Source organism: Nyctibius grandis, chromosome 1 (assembly GCF_013368605.1).
Source record: "Nyctibius grandis isolate bNycGra1 chromosome 1, bNycGra1.pri, whole genome shotgun sequence".
Lineage (NCBI taxonomy): Eukaryota > Metazoa > Chordata > Aves > Nyctibiiformes > Nyctibiidae > Nyctibius > Nyctibius grandis.
The window spans coordinates 61261815-61284181 of NC_090658.1; the positions used below are offsets into that span (position 1 = coordinate 61261815).

At 39.3% G+C, this 22367-nt stretch overlaps 1 protein-coding gene across 3 annotated transcripts in view; it reads left to right on the top strand.

Annotated features, from left to right (window-relative positions):
- The window catches only part of SNX9 (sorting nexin 9), a 69526-nt gene extending 54590 nt beyond the window's left edge, over positions 1-14936 (top strand). For all 3 annotated transcript variants that reach the window (XM_068397138.1, XM_068397145.1, XM_068397154.1), the window contains exons 13-18: positions 1169-1246; positions 7299-7375; positions 8336-8425; positions 9898-10012; positions 11469-11560; positions 12907-14936. In XM_068397138.1, the coding sequence (XP_068253239.1) occupies positions 1169-1246; positions 7299-7375; positions 8336-8425; positions 9898-10012; positions 11469-11560; positions 12907-12954 (500 nt within the window). In that variant the 3' untranslated portion in view covers positions 12955-14936. The remainder of the gene's footprint in view (positions 1-1168; positions 1247-7298; positions 7376-8335; positions 8426-9897; positions 10013-11468; positions 11561-12906) is intronic.
- Positions 14937-22367: the final 7431 nt, after the last annotated feature.

Consider the following 22367-nt stretch of genomic DNA (forward strand, 5'->3'; position numbering starts at 1 on the left):
TTTCAGTAGTCTCTTAGGTTAAGTTCCCTGTCAGATCTAGTCCCAGCTCCTAGTCAAAAGTATTTTTGGCACTTCCTGAGCAATAGTTACGTGCATTCCGTTCCATATTTAAAATGACTGACAGTGGAAACTTCTTAAAGGCAAGTGAAAAGAAACCAAACGTTCTTCCCTGACGTTTCCACTGGGGATTCAGTAACAGGTTAATGTCTGGTAACAGAACTCTAGTACTCTGTTGTATAAGAAATACCAGTTGTTATAAATAATCTAACTTCTGGGCAAGAACTTGATCAAAGATAATCAATAAAATTATGTGGTTTGGGGAGGGTTGTGTTTTGGGTTTTTTTGTGTGTTGTTTTTTTGGGCTTTTTTTTAACCACACAAAGGGGCTCCTCTGTGAAGATTGGGTTGTGTAGGATGCTAGAACAACTAAAAATCTGCTATAATAAAAAATTGCTTTCTCTTTTCAGATTGCTTTTTAGGCCTCTGGGGTGGTGGTATTCAAAGTGTTAATAACGAATGCACTCATAAATCATAGCTTACTGACTTCATTGTGAAGAAGCAATTATGCATACATTTTCAATAAGTAGATTATAAAAACCAATTTTATTATTCAGATACTTGCATCAGTTTTTATCCCTAGATAATATTGGTTTCTAGTGCCTTTAAATATAAAATCCATGATTTGAGGAGAGTTTAGGTATTACAGGTCTACATAATAATTCCCTCTCAAAATATTAAGATCTATTCTCCATGTCACTGCAGCACTTCTGCCCTTGCCCCCACAGGAGGATAAAGTCTGCTCATGAGGGAGAGAAAAAAGTCTCACCGTATGCATAGGAGCACTGAGCTAGGAGTGCAGTGAGATTTTTTCTTTTTTTTTTTTTCTTTTTTTTTTTTTTTTAGTACAGTAGTCACACACTGTTTCCCCAACTGTTTGTGGCTTTTAAGAATGCAGATTGCAATTGCTTTGTGCAGTTTTGGAATGTCTGTAGCAGGGGAGGAGGGTAAGAAAGTGATTGTAAATGCTTCACTAGAGGAAAAGTAAAACCTAGTTGGTTTTGACATATACTTCTATCAAGTTTTGGAAATGCTGCAAATTTAGTCTCACTTACCCTTGTGGGTTTTTGCTTCTGTTTCCCTCTTTTCCCCATCCTTTTCCCCCTTTCAGCACTACCCAAGGAATACCAGAAGATAGGAAAAGCGTTGCAGAGCCTGGCACTGGTCTTCAGCACTAGCGGATACCAAGGTACTTCTATAGCTTCATTAGTACTTTACTTAACAAAAGATATTTTAATTACATCATGCTACATTTTTTGCCAAAGATCTTAATGCTTTCCTCTTTGAACTTTAGATGTCAAACATGGTTCTGGAAAAAATATTAAAAACGTGTTTCCCCTGTGTGTATTATGGTGTTTTTATATTCTAATCTGCAATCTTGTTTTCTCTCGCTATATAATCATGTAGTGGGTTGTTGGTGGTGGTGGATTTTAGCTTTATCTCATTAATGTATAATCTGGTGACTGACCTGAATGACAAAACATGCTTTAGCATTTTTTTGTGGTATCAAAGGAAAGGGGGGAAAATGCGGCCTTGAAAATATCTGTCACAGAACTATTGTGAGACTTACTTCATGAAATAACAACTCCACATGAGGATGGAAAACTTATTACAAGATTTTTTGTATACTGTTATGTGGGCAGGAGGGTTGGCTGCTGTAGCCTTTTCTTGTCCTTCACCTTTCGTCCTTCTTCAAGAGCCCTAAAATAGAGCCTGTCATGTTGAGTATGAAAGTTGTGGGAGGGAAAAGGAGGGCATCAGTTGCTCAAAGTTCTTCTAAAATGTAGTCAGTCTTTAGGCCAAACTTAAAACCCTGCTTTGATATGTTAAGTTCTGCTGATGTTTTCCAGATAACTGGAAAATATTTCCTCATATCCCAGAGGGAGCTAATTGAGTCCATTTTCTCTTGGATTCTCATGTCAAATGTATTTTTTTTTTTCCTAGACTTAATAGCAAAATTACTCTGCTCTAAAACCTTAAACATCATAGCACAGAGGCTTCCTGAAATCTTTCCATCTTAAGACTTCTAGTTGACCAGTATTTACTCTGACTACTCATCTATCCCTTGCTTTGTACTCTTAAAGCTTTTTCCCCATAAACCATGTATTAAAATGCAACCACTTCTGAAACTCAGGTTCTGTGCTGCTAGAACACTGGAAATAGGCATAGTCCCTGTGGTTTGTTCTTGTCTTTGTCTTGTACTTCAACAGGATATCTGCTTAGTTAGAATTGGAGCATAGCATATTGCCTAAAACTTTACTTTTGGATGTGAGAACCAAGTAGAGGATTTGCATAGTTTTGTACTCTTAACATGGGCTAGAAAACTGTAAACCCTAGCCAGATACAATCTGTAGCAAGAATTCTTGAGAAAGGACTGAGAATTGCTTGAACTATAACACATGTTCTTTTGCCAGGGTAAAGGGAAAACAATATGGCTTAAAGCTAGGATGCAAAATTGCAGATCAACCTTACGAAGGAAAGCTTCAATTTGATTTCCAGCATCTTCGAAGGGTATGAAAAAATAGATCCCATGATGCTTGGGAACAAGGCAAGGATGTTTCTCTTTGCTGTTTGCCCAGTTGTACCTAGTTGCACCCTAGTATCTTGCTGAGGAAAATCCCCTTCCCCCTGGTGCCTTTGTCCTGATTCCATACATTTTTCTCTTTAACAACTGGTACACCAGTGTATTTTTTCAGAAATAATAATATATAGGATTCTTTGCTTTTTAATTTGGTTTCCTAGGAAGAGAGAATAAGCGCAGTGCACATGTTGCTTTAAATGTCTTCATCAGTACTGCCCTCGCTCTGCCCTGCCTGCTGTTCATGTACAATTTCATTTGATGGTTGCTTTAGGTACAGGCCAGTGGATTAAGCAGACTCTATGCAAGAGACCTAAGCATCTGTATTTAATTTTTCCTGACTCCCAATATTTAAAAGAAGGCACTGGACCTGTTCCTTCAAATGAAGAAGTACTAGCTAGGCTGAGCATGGGGGTATGATTTTTCTGGACTATCAGTAAAGAGGAATGGCTCCTTCAGCCATACTAAAGGCACTCAGTTCAGTTTCTGTTGGGAGTTGAATCTCTTCATCCTCTTTTTTTTTTTTTTTTTTTAAATACTTGAGTTCTGGAAGTTTAAGCATATAGGCCACTGAAGATTGCAATGACTGGTTTGATAACACAAACATTTCCAGTTACTTGTAGCTGACTTCTGACATACTGAATACATTGTTAGTCAGTTCATTTGCACAGAGGATGGGATGTATCTACCGTCCTTCTCCTTTTCATCAGTGCTGCCTGCTTGCTCTGCAAAGCCTCATTATGTGTGGTGAATGTCTACTGCCTTCTCTTCTATTTCCAGCCTAAAATGTTTAAGATTGCACCAGGCAAGATGCACTTGTTAATCTGACTCACTCAAGCTCTTTTTCTTATGCTGCAACATCAGTCTTAGCAATTAGTTGCCAGCCACAGTGCGTATTAGGAATCTGTCCCCAGTATTTTCAGAGGCAAGGGTACCCTTAAAACTATTAAGGACACATTGAGAGGTTCTCATTTAATTTGGCCGTGGGCCTGTGTACTGTCAAATCAGTTTTAAGAACACACACTTTGAAAGTATGATCCTGGTCCAAAAATGCATATCGGACAGTTCCAGAATATGCCTGGAAGTGTCTTGCAGCCTGGCACTCCGTTGCCTATCCTATTGCATCATACGATGCTCTTAGGTTAACGCAGCCTTAAATAGCATGGCTTCTCTTTTGCAGAGCCAAATATGGGCGAGTCTTTCTCCTATATTAAGAAAATGTGAATGACTGTGGTATGCCATTCAATCGTACTACGACCTCCTTAATCCTACATCACCCCTCAGGAATTTTGTTAGGTAGTTACATGCAAGTTTCCGTATCCTGCCAGCTAGCAACAGGCACATCTTGCCTTCCAAGCTGCTTGTGTGCGCTGAATATTATCAGTCTGAGGTGTACCTGTCAAGAAAAATCTTGCTACAGGTAGTTCCCTAGTACATTAAACTTGATCTTTTTTCTACTCCTGGATTCTGTTAAAACATGCTCTGAAATAAAACAAAACAAGAACACTTCTTGACAAAAAATTCTGCTGCCCTAATCAAGCCTTACAGAATATTAGTTCCCTCAGTATGCCTGGTGTATTCCCTCAGAGGTGATAATCACTGGCATTTACCAAGCAGTTGAACTGCAAAGAGATGCTCTGCTAAATGTCTCCGAAAGACTCATCTTCCTTCATCTCCCTATGATGGCATGCAGGCCAGTAAATCAATTAAAGTATCATTTTCTTCTCGTGGTTGGGTTAAAATATCTGTACTGGCCATTTTAACTGGTCTTTTTACAACTACCTTTAGTCAATGCTTTTAACCCCTCTCTGTTTCTCGTGGGGATATATGTAATGCACCCTGCCCTAATTTTGTTGTAAATGTCAGCAGCTTGGGGGGCTTTCTGCTTTTCCTTGGATTAAAGACCCCCTGACATCCTGCTGTCCCCTTGCATTGGGACCCAGTTAAGCTTTCACAGCTTGAGTTAAGAAGCCCATTCCCAGCTTTGCATCGGTTCAGAAGCTGAGAATGCTAGAAACTTGGCCCTGTGCAAGTAACAAAACTCTTACTAAACCTGTGCTGACAACAGTGATTGGGAGCAATCTGCTTCTGGAATTCAGGCTACTCTGATGGGTGAGCATGTGGGTTGTGTGCTTGTCTCTGACAAGGTGGCCTGGTGTAGGGAGTGACCGACTGAGCATGGCATGACACTGCTGATAACATGTGTTAGAACTTGGAGGGTGCAGCAAGTGAGAGATGGAATCTGTCTCTTTGCAGCTGGCACTACCTGAAGAAGAGATTGTAGAAGAAAAGGATGAAGTGTGAGGAGCTCTAGATATTCTTCTAGCACTTGTGTGCCTGCCTATTCTCGGGATCCACTTTCTGGAACGACTTTTATATATACTATCCCTTAGCCCTACATTTGGAGGAGTGTGAATGCCTCTGCTAGTAGTAGAAACTCTTAATGCACCCTGTGCCTTCTACAAGCTGGCTATGTGTCCTGCTGCCCCTGAATGAAAGGATTGGTGTTGGAAGGGTTTGTCTAAAGTCTTTGAAGCTCCAGTCTATGAAGGTCCTTTGAGTGAGTTCTGCACAGAAGGGGAGGATTTTCTCTTTCTACTCAAATATACATACTCTTCCTCTTTCTTTTTGCTCAGCGAGGAAAAGTCATCATCTTCTATGGCATTATGAAATGAACAGCAACATCTAGACGAACCTGGATTCTGACTCTAATTAAAGCCAGACCATGTTTTTTTCCCAAAAATCTAGGAGTCAGTTGCCTAAGCAGCAGTTACTTCAAGGTTACTCAGGGTTACTTCTGAGCAGACATGGGCAATTCTGAAATAATGAAATTATTTAAGTCTACCTGACATGATGAAATTGATCTCCCTGTAATTTTTTTATTGTTTTACAACAGTGTGAAGAGATCTTCTGAATTATGTAGCTCTTAAATCTCACAATGGGATTTCATGTTGGTTTTATTTTTATTTTATCCAGACAGGCTCAAATAGGAGAAAAATAACTATTTATTTAGCAGTGTTTGTGTTGCTGAACTTGCTAGCTTTTAGGATCAGTAGCTTTCCCTCAAAGCTTTTAACTTTATGAAACCAGTCTAATGGAAACTCTTCTCCCGGGCAACTAGCGATAGGACAAGAGGACACAGCCTCAAGCTTCGCCAGGGGAGGTTCAGGTTGGACATTAGGAAGAATTTCTTTTCAGAAAGGGTTATTAGACATTGGAATGGGCTGCCCAGGGAGGTGGTGGAGTCACCATCTCTGGATGTGTTTAAGAAAAGACTGGACATGGCACTTAGTGCCGTGGTCAAGTTGACAGGGTGGTGTCAGGGCAACGGTTGGACTCGATGATCCCTGAGGTCTCTTCCAACCTGATTGATTCTGTGATTCTGTGAAAGTAAGAATTGATTGATAGAACTGAAGCAACATTCAGTCACTACCTTGTTTGCTTTAGGACATGCTAAAATGAAGGAATCCTATCTAATAAATCTCTAACATAGATTAGTCCATATGTTGTAGTAAAAGAAGGTACTCTAGTGTTCAAATTAATCATTAATTAAATCAATGTTTGGTAATTTTCAATTAAGTCATTGATTAATGTCTATAGAATAAAAACAAAATGTTTGTAAAAGACTAACTGCTGCCTAGTATCAAGACATGTCTGAAAGGGTGAGAAAAATAATTTTTTCTTAAACTAATATTAGATATCTGCAAATTATACCTTCCCCTTTCTTTACCTCAATTTGCTTTCCGTACTGTTGACTGCATGCTTTGGACAAGCTAACAAGGATGGAAAAAACCTGTGATGTTTTGGGAAGGTGAAATGGCATGAAAAAAACCAAGAATGTAAGGCTTGTTTCCATCTTTGTCCCATATAGCCATGTCCTGCTAGTAATAGTGTTATGAGTGCTTGTGGTTGTTGTCTAGCTTAGGATTTGTGGTGATGTCTGTATTTTTAAGTGTAGTTTGTGGGGCCCTTTGATCTATTTCATATGATGATGAAAGTTAGAAACTCACTTTCAAAATCAGGGATTCTTGCAGAGCTTGAACATATTATCCCAAGAGGGGTAATATTATCTGTTCCCTAAAGGGTCAGAAATCTTGTTGGCAAGGAAAAAAGTTAATTGGGCCTCCTTCTGCTTCTCTGACCTTCTAACAATTATGGTCCAGGACTGTTGGAGAGCTTAGGGCTAGCATCACTGCTCCATAGGGCATCATGGAGAATTTACTGCTTATCAGGTATGAAAATAATTTGTTAAAAATCAGAACAGCAGGTGTCTCCTCAGCTTAGTTAGTCTGTCCTCTAGTGTCACCCTCCTTGCTCTTTCCCTCCCATTCTGGTAGGCTTCCTGTTGCCCCATGTGGGGGAATACCTGTGTATTTAAACTACATATAATTATGAAATGTGGAAGTGAATAGTGCTAGTACTATGCTAGAACAGTGTTTACATGGTCCCTTTAGCATTCATTTTCTACAAGATCTTCAGACTTTTCATTCTTTAATGGTGTAAAAACTAATATTTTTCTAACTTCTTTATTACTGCTGGTTATAAAAAGATGACTAGGCATTTATTATTGTAAAGTAAGCTATTTTAGAAATTTGCCTTGAATCAAGACAAGTTTCTTACTGTAATTGACTAACTGTAATTTGAAACTGATGTTTACTTTTAGGAGAATCTGATCTCAATGGAGCAATAACAGAGGCAGGAAAAACCTACGAAGAAATCGCCAGTCTTGTAGCAGATCAGGTAGGAGTATTATGAATGCATTGGAGTAGTGTGTACAAACATATCACCTATTTGAATCACTTCTGACTTCTTTATTTTTTATTAAACCATAACTGCTAGTACTGCAGAGCAGTTAAATGAAATTACTATTAATACTTTTAAATGCACTTTCATCTTTTCTATTATGTGTCAGCTTAGGGGGGTTGTGATGGGAGGGTATTTCTCTTGGATCAGAAAGATCACATTCTGGTTTCTAAGATACTGAAATGATTACTTCCTCTTTAAATGTGTTTGTTTTCTGATGTCAGTGAGCTGTCTTTATTACTGATACAGAAGAACAAGATTTAATCAAGGATAGGGTTTGTACCTTCCCCCTGCGTTCCCCAAATGTCTACAGGATCAAGCTCTTGCTGCGTTTCATTGTCTTGACATGCAGTTGCCTGCCTTAGTAAAAATCTAGCTTAAATAAATCCTGATTGATGTCAGCATTCAAGTCATAAATTGATGTTTAGTGTATTAAGCTTAAAGTCTCCAAAGTGGAGATCCTCTTGATCTCAAGGTTGAGTCTGGAAGTTCTTAAAATAGCTTTCCAAGTCAGTGACTAAGGAGATGCACCTGTGCAGGTACATATCTGTATATGTAATGAGATTGTTGCTTAATAGTGCTATTGCTAGGACTGGTAACTCCTCCTCAGTGAAAATTTCAGGCAAAACCCCTCACTTCATAAGCTAGTGTTGAGTAGAACAAAGAACAGAAGCATCTGCTCACTGGTGCTCAGTGCCTTACTCTGAAGAGCTTATATTTTAATAAGGACCTTTTCAAATATGAAAAACTTGCAACAAGCAATTAAGATTTTGGGTTGGGTTTTTTCCATTCTGTCCTTCCCTTTTTTCCCTCATGCTTTTTTGGCATCATAGTTTCCTTTCTGTGAAGTTAATATGGCACAGATACTTTTACTAATGCTTATACTTTGTTTATTAGCCCAAGAAAGATCTTCACTTTTTGATGGAAACAAATCATGAATATAAGGGATTTCTTGGTTGCTTCCCTGACATCATAGGAGCTCATAAGGTATGTGAGTGGCATTTCCTTTTAAGGGTTGGGCAGTAAGAAGATCTACAGCAACAAACGTGGTGGTACAACACACTGCATTTGTGCAGCAGCCTGGCCCTTTCTTCCAGAGACACGGAAAGTTTCTGTGAAACTGGCACGGTGATTTTTAAAACAAAAAGTACTTAGAGGGGGAGGGAAGCCAGAACTTGTCTCGAGATTTGAGAATATCATGACTTTCTGCTGTAGTAGAGCACTAGAAGCTTTATGATTTTCTTCAGGTTAACTTTGTCTCCCAATGTGGTGAATAGCAGTAGTGTAAACTTGTATTTGAGTCTTACATGGTAGCTGATACTAAACCACGCCAGTATTGTAGGAAAAATTGTGTACGCTTACATGGCCAGCTTACTGATATGTGATGAATAATCATGCACTGCCTAGAAGTTTTTATTCAATATTAAAAAATAGAGAATAGAGCTAACTTATTTTTTGGGGGGGGTGGGGAACGCCACCAGCAACAAAAAGCAACCACTTTGTTCTCTGTAATATGAAAGCCATCAAATAATAAAACAATAAATTTAGCCATTGTGTCTAGTTATATTCTGCCTTTTTTTTGGTCCTAGAGTTTTCCTTATGTTCATGTGCCTGCTGTAACATATTTCAGGAAGCTAAAAATTTTGAAGTATTAAACAAGTACACAAGTATTTTTTTTACCACTGGAAGTGTTAAATGTATAAAACAAGAATATACTTCTGAGAATATACTTCTGAGAGCAACAAAGACAGAGCAACAAAGACAGAAGTTTATCAGATTTGTGTATTCTTTCTTCAGGACACTTACGGTCCCTCATCCCACAGAATCCTTGGGGAAAAATACCATAAAAGGAGAAGAAATGTTATTAAAACTCGAAACATAAGCCTACTGCCAAGAGATGTGTCAATAGAGTCTCTTGAATGTTGTTTGGCACAAATACATCGTGAAGGGGGAGGCATTTCTTTTTATGCTTGTTTTTATGTGACACAAGGATTTTCCTGAATTGAAAGTTATAAATTTCAATGAGTTGTAGTCTCTTGCAAAATAGTTTGTTGTCTCATCTTGTATAATGTGCAAAGAAGGTTCTATAGGCATTTGATAGTGTGAGGCTTTTGGATGTCTGTGTGTTGGTCAGCTGTATTTTGAAACTTGGTCCTTTCATCCTTTATATCCTTGTGTATTATTGCCTTTACCAAACTCAGTTTCCTAGTGACTGTATTCATGCCTGTGTTTGAGGTCACTTTTTGCAAGCTGTTAGGACTCTCGAAAGCAAGAGTGAAATAACAAACTTTGGGTGAAAATGTGGGAAGGCAGAATCAGTCATTATGCGTGTGTATGTATATGTGTATAGTGTGCAAGCTCAAAATGTTGCCAGTGGCATTTTAGATGACTATAAAGACCTTTAAGTTGACTACTCTCGTAATCTACTCTTTTAATCTTTCTACATTTGGTTTCTACAGGGAGCAATAGAAAGAGTGAAGGAAAGTGATAAATTAGTTGCAACCAGTAAAATAACGCCACAAGACAAACAGAACATGGTGAAACGTGTGAGCACCATGGCTTATGCACTACAAGGTAAACCAAATTTTGGGCTAAATGGCAATGTTTTAGACCTCTGAAGGACATCTCTTAAGTAACAAACTTTGAAAGAGAATCTTTGTTCTACTAGGAATGATAATAAGAGCTAGGTGTGGGTTTTGGTTGTGGGGTTTTTTTTTGTGACCTACGTAGATTTTCCGAAAATTGTAGTTACTTTGCCCATTGTTTTCTCTCAAATCTCATATTGCTATTGCAAAAGATACATGTTTTGGAAATGCAATTTAAAACAAACAAACAAAAACACAAACAAAAACCACCACTACCCCAGACTGATTCGTTCATTTTGAAGCTTTTGAAGCAATAATGTCTGAAAGAAAATTGTGGGCCCTGGTGCAGGAACCAGTTCATCATGTGCAGATGTGTTTTTCCGACTCATGGTTTAGTCAGACATGATCCAGTTGAGATTCATGTTGTTGTGGATAAGATTTTATTTCCTGGATGTTCTTTGAAGGAACTTTTTCCTCTTTAGGTTAGAGATGTTGTGAATATGAGACGTAGCACACCGCACTTGAAAAACCGGGAAAGTGAGGAGTCAGGGCTCAGTCCTGTAGGATATCAAGCCCTTAAGTGCATCATGTTACTGACATCAGTGGGACTGAAGGGAGGGGGAGTTACTGAGGGAGCTGCATCTTTTTTAGCTGACTTAAAGCCAAGAGTACTCAGTATTTTACAGGACAAAGTCAGAGCAGCACACAAAATTGATTTTAAAAACAAACAAGAAAACTCCCCACCCCCTCCTCCTTCCTGGTCACGATGATGCAAGAGGACTGCTGTGTAAGTGGTAATCATGGAAGAGACCTCTGGGATGACCTTTACAATCTAGAATATTTCTTCTCCCTCTATTGGTATCTCAAAATATATTAAACTTTTAATTTCAGCCATAAGCTGTGATCTGACAAGAGATGCAGAAAGTAGTGAAAGGTGTTATGGAGTCAGTAATGCGGTTTCTCAGGTTTCTGCTGAAACAGCCTCAGTCGAGAATGGGCCAAACACTACTGGCTGGATCTTTTTTTGAGCTAACTATATACAGCTGTGGCTTACAACTTGATATCTGTACCCTTGGAAATCTGAATGTCCTAGCCAAATTCTTTTGGAAACACTTCAGGAAAGAGGCAGTTACCTCAGCAGGAGAAAATCCTGCTTGTGTTCTTTGTATACCTGAGCATTGTAACAAAAGCTTGGCTTTAACCAGGAAGTGTCCATATTTTAGCAGTGAGTAATTGACACCCTACCAATGTTACAAACAGTTCCATCATAACTTGAGTGCTGCAGGCAAAACAGGTTGTGGAAGCATGAGAACAGTAACTATGCTAGCAGGGCTGAACACTGAACTTGTTGCACAGTAACTAATCTGAACTGAGTAACTAATCTGAAGCTGTTCCTAATTACAAATGCTTCTCTTAAATAATTTGCCTCCTGGGTCTAATTGCAGCTGAGATGAATCACTTCCACAGTAACCGGATTTATGACTACAACAGTGTCATCCGTCTGTATCTGGAGCAGCAGGCACAGTTTTATGAAACGGTAAGGTATAGTATTTCAGTGCTATTTTCCTGGCACATACCGTGCTGCTACTTTTATAAGAAATACTCGCAGTACTTAGTCATATTTTTGTATGAGCCTCTCCCAGAGAGCAGATATTTGAAGAATTGTACGTGTAAAAAAATCAAAGGACGAAGAATGAGTTAAAATAATATTTTCATATGGATACTATCCGATGTACATGACTAAATCGTATTAGATCTATTAGACCTAAAAAAGTGTTGAGAAACATTATTGTTGACAGCTTGATTTCCCCCCCACCCCCCTACCCCCAATGCCAGTACTAAGGTTACAAAGAACTTTAGTTCTGTGATGTGCAGTAAGACAGACCTGCTGCACTGAATACAGCAATAAACCATTTGAACGAAACTTCCCTCCTGTAGGATGGGAGGACAAAGGGAAGCTTCTGTGATTTAAAGCCTGATGTATACAAGTGTGGGGTGCGGGGTGGGGACTGGAGCGGTTTAAGTGACTTATTTAATATGGTAACTCTGAGCACTTGACCTACAATCTTAGTTCTTATTTAACATTGTTTTTATGCATATATTCCTTCAGGTTTTTTAAATGAACCTGAGAACAAATTTTCTAATGTGATATGCTGATAAAACATGTGAGTTTGAGTGTGCTGGAACCTGATTTCTGTCGCTTAAAAGGAGTAATATAAGCAACTGGTTGCCCTTTTACAGCAGTAAAAGGTGCCAGTGGGGCTTTAGAGGTATCTTTAGTGGATAAGAACTTCAGATTGCCCATCAGGTCACCTTACTCAGTTTCTTCGACACATCTGATGGGGTTAGGCATAGGTTTCTCCTTATCTTCTTTCAGTCTCTTGTCCAGTCTATCTCAACTGTTCTGGTTGCCACCTTACCAGTCTCCTTGTACCAGTCCTCTCTCCCCCAGTACAGGGACCAGATCTGTGTTCACATGTAGGGTGCTGGCGACCATGAGAGCTGTGGGGAGAGCACAGGAGCTCTGTTCTGATCTGTGGCCTTATTTCAGCAGGGAAATAGATTTCATGAAAAATCTGGCTTTGTTCCTGTAGCCCTCCTGCATAGTGCAGTGCTAGATAACTTAATAGCCTGCCTACAATACTTTCTCCAACACACCTGAGTGGTGAAAGCACACAATAAACAAGGCAGAAAGTGTATATATGAGAAGAAAAATCTTTATAATGGAATGCTTTGAGAGTCCTACATACACAGCATCTGCAGTAAAAACTGCAGTTTTTCAGAAAATGAGGGAACAATTAATTTAAGTTCTTAGCCTGCAGTCTTATTTCTGCATAGTGTAAAGTGACTACATATTTAATATATTCTGTTTCTTTGTTTCAGATTGCACAGAAGCTGAGGCAGGCACTCAGCCGCTTTCCTGTGATGTAGAAAATAAGGAGCAGTCATCAATACAGAACAACTCCAAAGTGCTTTTCTGATTTGGGGGCAATGCCAATAAAAACTTTTTAGCCTTTGCCAGCCAAAAAAACCCACAAAAATCAGTTGTAGAAAAAAAATAATTATTTAAAATTTTACTTTATCAGCCTAAATCATAAGATAAGGTTCTCTTATCTTTAATGCTCTCCTATTTGTATATAAATAAAAACAGCTAGATAATGCTGTCAGTTTAGGAATCTAAATTATCAAACTGATATGTTGCCATGGACTTCATGCAGACTTGTGTTTGTCAGATGTTCTTCCAAAAAACTCTTCATCAACATCAGAGTTAGAAATTTATATCTTTTTTTAAGTGGGAAAGCAGACAAGCTTGAGAAAATTACTTTAATACTCATTATATTCAATTGAGCTCTCTAGCGATTCAGTAGCCAGGAGGAATTATGTGTATGTTTCTAGTACATGTTCATGATAATCTCCTGAATGAACACTTTGTTCTAAGTTTTGCTTCCTATACGCAGCCATGGCATACTGCTCCCAGTACGTCTTCTGGTAAATACCATTCACTCTTCCCTTTCTTTTTTTCCTTCTAACTAAATCTTGTACTTGTGGCACAACACCTCAGAGCTTATGTCAGGCTCTTTCTCTCTTGCTATGCACTGTGTAAAAAGACAAACAAGGAAAGAGCCATTCAGAAAGGTGTGAAAAAGAGTTTTCCATACCAGCGCTTTGACACTGCCCCAACACCCCCACAGATGTTATGCCATAAGGCACTGGTTTTCCTCAGTGCAGTACAGGGCCAGCTGCCCTTTTGCCCCTCTGAGAGTTTTAGGTGTTTCAGCAGAGGGGACACTGTGACATCTAACCCAAACTAGTAGAAGTTCCCAAATTCCAACTAAGCTCAGATCTTCATGTAGTAATACGGTATGCTGTTGGCTTGGGTTTACTTTTTGTTACCTTCTAATGCAAACTAAAAGGTGACAAAAGTACTGAATAACATCATTAGTTATCACACAAACTCTGTGCTTTGATCATCATCTTCTATCAAGTGGCCCGGTGTCCTCTTTCATGCTACTGAAATATCATTTGAGGCTTGGGCTTTTCAAAACAAAAAGTCACCACCAACCCTGTTCACAATGGGCACCAACTACAGTAATTCATTAATACTATAAGCAAGCAGGAAAGCCAAAATGCAGTTTTTGCTAAGATGTGCCTAGACCATAAAACTTCTGGCAAAAAAAATAAAAATTTTTAAAAAGACATTTTACCAGTAAGCCATTCTGAGTGACGGGTACAGTCTGCTGGTTGAATAGTTGCCTTACTCTGTTTTGCATTGGTGTTACTTTTGTGTGCTAGAAGGAAAACCTGGCTCTGCCTGAATAACCTGAAACCAAACAAGACTAAGCCTAAGTCTAGATGCTTTTCAGTGTCACGGGTTTTGTTCACGTTTTATAAACCTTGTCTTTTTCTCCTCCCAATTTTAGTTTTTCGCTTCCAAAATTCCATAGCGCAGTGTTGTTTGATACAGCCATTTAAATATGTACAAATTGTAAAGAATGTGTATAAATGTTTTACACCAAATGTAAGATCTGCTTGCATGTAGAAGCAGCTTATATAATAAATTGTTACAATGTGTACAGTAATTTCTGAAATCACTTTTTCAAGTCAGCATTTTTTTAGCATTTGTATATTCACTTTTTGTTAATGAAATCTCTTTGTAACAGACTCTGAATTTGGGAGGGGGAAGGGGGGGGTCTTTTTACCATTCTTTAAATAGCTCCGTATGCACTAAGGTTCTTTATCTTGAATAGATTGTTTTGGAATCGAAATGTAAGTTGTGCATTCCCAGTGCAGGGAAGCTATGACAGTAGCAACTGTATCAGAGATGCAACATTTTGGCAAAAAAAGAAAAACTGTTTAAAGACTTCTAGTAAAATGAAGTTAAACTGATAATAAATATTTATGTATATCCACAAGACTATTTTATTTTTTTCTTTGAAATCATCACGTTGCTTTTTAACAGGGTGATACAGTATAAGGCAACTCCTTATAGCTTTTCATCAGCTTACAGACAGTGGCCAGCTGAAGAATGAGAAAGCATCCATGCATCTTCCATAAAGCAGGCATCACAACTGAACGGTATAATAGTGCTAGTGACTGCAAACCAGCAAAGGCTACGCATATGTTGTAAGCTTTCATTATTCAGGTCAGTCCAGCTCGTGGTTGATGGAACCCTCCTGACTGCAAATAAGTAGTAGAGCACAGTGCTACTGTGTATTCCTGGCTTTGTGTCAGTGTGGTGTTGACCCAGAATAGAAATTAGATTGTCTTCGGTATTTGTTTTTTAAATTAGACATGAATAGTGGTATAGTTAGGTTGGGTGAGTTGGGAAGATGCAGGCATAAAACAAGAATAACACATTAGATTAAGACTTGAGCAGTGCCCTCCTCAATTTCGTTTGTCATAGCTGAATAATTAATCTTTGGAGTATCAAAAAGCCTTAGCTTTTCTTCGAGGGTGAGGTATAGCCAAACCCTGGCATTATCCCAGTGACTTTTTGTAAAAGACATCAAATGCCCTAGCTGTTGGATTTAACTTTATATTTTAATTGCTTATTCCATTACTGCTAAAATACTAAATTCATTCTTTAACAATAAAAATGTAGCTATACAAAGGGAACGCTGCCTGTATTTCTTGTCTGTAGTTATTAGACTGCAGCAGCAGACTTTGTTGTTGCAATGTATAGTAGGTTTTTGGAAGAGTACTGTCTACTGCAATTAGAAAGAGTATTCTTTAATGCTATAATGAGGCCTAACTTTGCATGAGTACTGAAATTTTTACATTACTGAGCAATTTTTGCTTTCTCTGACAAGTACTTGAGAAAGTATTACCATAACATACACTCTATTTTGTAAACTCTGATTAAATAATATACATCAGTTTTACTGCCACCAAAATTAATCTTGTTTAGTGCAGCAGAATAATTCAGATTAACAGCCTTGTAAAGAAAGAGATGCAGCTCTTGTGCTGTGGTTTAGTTTGACATACACCAGACTCTCTGCCAGTCTGGATTGGCCAGAAGTACTCCGTGGCCTCGTGGCATGCAGCCATCCACAGGAAGCAAAGCACTCACGAGGCAGGCATGCCTCGCTGTGCCCCGCTGTGTTGCTGCGTGACTGTGTAACTTCCATACAGTGGTCAAATACTATATGTGGAGCTTTGTGCATCTATCACAAATGAAATATAATTCCCAACTACGTTTTCAATTTATAATACTCAGTTCATCTGTTTTTGCAACCCAGACCTAGTTGGGGTCACGCAAGTTTTTTTTGCTTTAATAAACTTATGTTATATTCCAATTATTTAATAGACTTTTAGGGTAAGTTTTCAACTTGTTTCATGCCTGCCTAGTAGTCATCATATTTAGAATACATTCTCTTGAATTTCTTCTGAGATTTGAATGTGAGAAATTTGTCAAAACTATTTCTAAAGCCCTTCTGTTTGCATCTCTGTATCCTCTGTTTTTAATTAGATTAATCTTCCAGTCAAAGGAGGATATTTTACTATTTACACAGAATTCTTCTCAACAAACTTGGATTAGCTGGATTTTGCCTTTTTTCTCCCCCATGACTCTTTGCACATCAGTTGTGACTTTGGGATCTTTGCTGACACAAGTCAGCACTTTGGGATATGGAATTTAAACTGACACAATTTCCTTGTTTTATAAAGGCAAAAAATGTGTTTGCCTATTTTTAATCTTTTGGACCTTTTAATCTTTCCTAATTGGTCATGCTTTCTTAAACTATCATAATTTTTTTTTGCCTTCTTTCAGATTCCTGAATCTTTCAGATTAGTATGCCTACCACCTTGCTGCTGAACTTTTGGAACTCTAGGTTCTTGTCATCTACAGAGTTAACAACTATTTGCTTCATGATAGACTTGAATAGTTTCTTTGAACTGGTCCTGTCAGTCTGAAGCCAGCTCTCTCTTGTTTCCTTAACACTGTTCTGCCCTTATTCCAGCCTGTGGCTGTATTCTGCTGTTAAAATACATTTTTGTAAGTCACATATTTTTCTGTCAGAGCTGAAGCAAGAAGGTGTATCGTATTTATCATTTTCTGTTAACAGCAGACTTTTTCTTCCCCTAGTTTTCCTCTTATACCCAGCATCTTTACAGACTATTCACTGTTTTAAAATATTTGCTAATAAACTTATTTTGTCTTAGAACACATTTATCAATTGAAGGTCACTTTTAATTCACATTGCCTTCTGTTGCAATTAAATCTCAGTAGATCCAAATGTAAAATTGTTACTCTTCACTGGTATTTCTTGCCTTCTGGCATGTCTTTCCCCAAACAAACAATTAAATTGATGAACTGTTATTCCAAGAGATGGTTTTCCTAAAAATATATAATAGAGTAGGATTTTAAAGGTACAATTAAGTTGCTAACTCTAAGAGGTTTGTTAGAGATAATCCCAGCAGGATGACAAATGGAAGGAGTATAAAAATAACAGAAAATAGAGCAAAGATTGTGGAGACTTTAAAAAAAAAAAAATTAAGTGGTTTGGTTTCTTTTGAATTGTAAGTTAGTTATTTGACCTTAGTTATTAGCCTGTCCCCAAAGACACTCACAAAGAGCAAGGAATAGGGAACAAGTGATATATGTGTATGCACATATATAGGAACGTGCAGTGTTTGTGCTAGTTACGATTGCTGAGCCAGTCCCCATGGGCTGACAAGTCTGCGAAGAAAAGTGTCAATCTGAGAAAACTGATCTGCTAAGTGGGTTGGTAACCAGGGCGCTTCTTCGACCATCTAACAGAACTGATAAAGGGGAAGGGAAGAGCGAGGGATACAGAAGAGAGCATTTGTCATTGGCCAGCTCAGAAGAGGCTTGGATGGGGCAGTGGAAGAGCATTGCCTGAAGAGCTTGGAAAGGTGGAGAAAGTCTGTGACTCTGAAGGAGCGGGGGGGAAAAACAAAACACCCACCCAAAAAAGGTAAAGGTCTCCTTTAGGATTTTGAATTCCTGTTCAGGCCTTCCTGAAAAGATTTGTCCAAAGGTTAGAAGCAATGAGAGAAAGGGCAGTGGTTAAGTTAATTTTGTTTAGCTGTTGGGTCCCTGACAGAAATAACTACACTTTGGAGCCCTTATGCACTTTCAATGATAACATGTCTCTTAGGAAAACGTCTCTGTGTTGGACTACTAGAAAGGATGAGCTTAAGCTGTTAGGATCAGTGAAAGGTTGGTCCTGATGCTGGTATTGTGGAGTTGACGGGCTGTGCAGTCCCATTTACATGAAGGGCTGACCGACAGAAAGGCCGTGTCTGCAAACATGGCACTGGGCCTAGGTGAGGAAGAGACTGCACGTCACTATCTAAACTGAAGCAGGTCAAGCGCCCTGGGACTGAAACACAGCTGCCTGGGGCTGTCTGGCCAAGGGAGCGTGCTGCAGTCTGATGTGTCAGTGTCTCACTCTTTCTGCAGACTTCTTCCTGCCCATGAACAATGCCTGCCCGAACTAGGAATGACTGGAGCAATATAAAAGCAAGAACCAGGTGAGCTCTCCAGCTACTGGTTTCAGTAAATTAACGTGCTCTGAATGTATGTGATTTTTCCTATAGGTTTCCTTACAGGAATTGTTAGTGTGGGATGGATGGACAAGTATTTTTACCTTTTGCTGTCAAACACCTGTACCAGGAAGTGTGAGTATTTTCTCTGTATCTCACTGATAGGGAAACTGAGGGACAAATGAATTGTCACATGCCAAGAAGGTAGGAGGGCTGAGAATGGAACCCAACTGCTAATTCTGAGGAGGGAATTCAATGCTGAAATTCACCTAAATTCAAAACTGCAATCCCCAACCCCTGCCCAGCTTCCTTCTCCTCCCTTGGGCCTCCCCCCCACCCCCGGTGCTTCAACTGATGCCTAACTCCAGAGCCCTGACAATTTGCAATGGCAAAGTTTCTGGTACATGCAAGAAGTACCTATTAAATTGCTTGTCATAGCATCCACCCACATCCACCTGCAATTATATGATACCTCAATGACTAATGAATTTGGTCACCCACAGGAGACTCAAAAATAGTGGGATAGCAGGCTGGAGTTGGAATGGGGGCTGTGAAGAGTGCGCTCTCATCCTTTCAGTACCAAAGGAGAGGATAAAGGGACTGAAAACAGGACATTGATAAATTGAGGGGCAAGCTTTTTGTTTGTGACCATTTATAGTAGAATATCTGAAGAAAATAATCAGTTAAAAAAAAAAAGTGACAGTTGTGAATGCTAAACATAATGATACTTCCAATGCAGAAGCTAAATATTTATCAGGATTCTTTCAGATCTGTAATTACATTAAGATAACTAGGTTAGGTTAGTAAAGGCACTGGCTGTTGTACTCTATAACCCTTGGTATACAGGAGTGGTAGCATTTCTAGGACTATGAATTATCTTAGAACAATAATCATGTTAAAATAATTAGCAAATAATATTGCCATTTCAAACACAGCTCAACAAAACACAAACTCTTTGTAATATTTGTAAACCTAGATAGAAGTTCATCTCTTAATCCTATTAAATGAAAAGATTAAACACATCCCTTCATTATGCTTACTTCTCTGCTTTCCATTTTGGGGGAAGAGTATCTCCCTGCTCCCATGTGATCCTTGTGCATTGCCTGCTCATCTAGACCTTTCTGGACCCATCAAAATTAATTACATTTCTAGGATAATTGCACTGTTTTCACTTTGGTGGCATCTCTTGAGACTGTGCATCTCTTGCTAGGGCAGGAGGACGTCATTGCTAGTATGTTCTTGCCATTCTGTAAGACTCTCTGGAGGACTTTGGCTAGGATGGCATTCCTTTACGATACTACCAGTGCTCACAACTGTATTAGGAATCTGAAATATCTACTGGCATTTCTTAAAGCCCCTTAAAATGTCTATGTTGGAATCCCACTTTTTTTTTTTTTTTAAACCTGCCACTACAATGTCCAATCACATGCTGGCAACACAGACCTTCAGAAGCCCAAAACAAGAGTGCCACTGTTTATCCAATGTTCATCTATTTCTATTTATTTTATTATTTTTAATCAAATTATTTTCAAGCCAGACACAGGATCTTGCGAAGTTTGGTGCATCCGATAATATAATGATTCACCAATTTAAAACTATTGCCAAAGGGCAAAGTGCCTCAAAAGTGACGGCCACACAGGGGTGAGGGACAGTTTTCTAATTGTTGACTAGTTCCTGACTAGTTGATTAGTATTTTTAAGCTCACTGGAGATTTTGTTTAAAAACTCAACAGCTGGAAGAGAAGTGAAAAGTTAAACATAGCATCTGTTGCAATATAGTAGCAAAATATAAAACAGGCTGCTTGCTGTTAGGCTGGAGTTCCTGAGCTTGACACTGCCCTAGAAGGTTCCTGTCTGATTGCACTCACCAGGGCTGCACCGCTCAGGACCCAGTATGCCTGCCAAGAAAGTTGAGAAGTAAGGAAACTTCATTTGTCTTCCCTGTTTAAGTAGTGACACTTTTCTGGCTGGCTCCAAATCACACCTACCAAACTTACAGCAAGGACTTTCTCTCTCTCCCCCCCCAGCCCCAAGACAAAACTTTGGGAAGGAGGCAGGTATAGAACACTTCTTCCCTAGTATGAGCATGTTTATGCTTACTTGGCAATAGATAAACTTTACTGGGCTAAGAACTAGTGCCAGTCTATCTGCTGCTTATAAACACAGTCTTAATGCTTGGCAGAAAGGAAACAACAACAAAAAACCCCAAACAAACAAAACCGCAATGCAAGTGTTTATTAAAGTATTCCAAAATTTAAGCCAAATTTGCCATCAGTAAGAGGAGGTTGCAATCCAAAGACTGCTATACTGTAAAATAAGTCTGCAGGATGGCTGCAGGAGTCAGGATCTATTCAAATGTGGTATAAAATCAGCATGAGAAAAGGACAACTTGCAGGGACTGCAGTGGTTTCAGAGGGGATTGAGGGTCTGCTCCTAGAACAAGAGAAGAGTTCAGAAAAGCTGGGGTTGTAGGTGCTGTCTGGCACAGCTCCTCTCTGAGTGAACTGCTAGGCTTATATTGTAATTATCTAGTGTTAGTATCTCATAAAAATGACTCACGGCCTTAAGTCATTTTTTAATAGTAAAATAAAACAGACCTTGCTGAAGGGGATTGTGTGTCACGGGGAAAAAAACAAAACCCACCCAACCAACCAACAAGTAAATATTGTATTGGATGGTTGCAAGGGAGCTTGTGCAGACACCTGCAGCTGCACAGACAGCACGGCAGAGCTGTGCATGGTCTTTGGGCTGTTTCTCACTGCTGTGGAGCCAGAGAGCAGTAATCAGCTCAGGTCCACTGCTGAACCCTGTCTGGCTCCAGGTGTATGTGTGGCACATGGGTCTAGTGATAAACTCTTCTACAGCTTGGAGAAAGATAAGACAGATGTGCCCCGTCACTCTCCACTTCCCCCTCAGTCCCAGGATGCAGTGACACCTTGGCTGGCCCTGTGTGGATCCAGCTATGATCTTACAAAGCATGTTGGTTCTACTCTGTGCCTTACCGAAGAGGCTGTGCTAGGCACCTGACGGCCCTGAAGGCAGAGGGAGAGTGTGAGTGTAGCTGGCTTCTGGCACAGTGAGTAAACAGCCCTAGAAATCTGCCCCAGGATACCTTAGACTTTTCTCCTGTGGGACTCCAGCCACCACTAAGTTAAACTCAATAGCCAGCACTAAGCAACAGTTCAAGTGCAGAAGATCATAAACAATATATTAATCTAATAACTCCAGCCAACACGCATAGATCCATCTCTTAAGGCAGCAGGTTGCTTAAAAGTAGTCATTTTATAATGGTTTCTCTGCACTATGTTGTATCCTGGCCCATCCAGGACTTCCATTTGTGTATCAGGGCAGCCTTCGGAGCAGAAGCTTCTAGGATTAAACTTGAGTTTAGTTACTCTGTCTTCTAAGAAAGAGGCATTTCAAAGCTCACAGAGCATCTCTGCTTTTATTCAGGCATGCTATGAACTCTGTGCATCAGTGTTTCCATGTGGAAAAGATCTGCACCAGTTCTGGCCCTTCCATGTAGTTTGCAATAAATCTCCAGAACCAGACGACGTCTATTTCAAATTTCTGGAAGGAGTAAAGAGAGAATTCAGCTGAACTCCTACCAAAATATGCAGGGATTATTACTCAAGATACTACTCTGTAAGAAGAGCACAGGAAAGCTGTCATTGCACTCATCTTTTTAAAAGACACAAGAAGTGATTACAGGGGTAACCAAGCAGTAACTCTCCCTGTGCATCAGGATCACTAATAACAGAAGCTAACCATCAGTGGAGCAGTTGGGCAAAAAGCATCAGAGAACGAAGCAGGGGGAAGGAAGGGGTAGGGACAAGG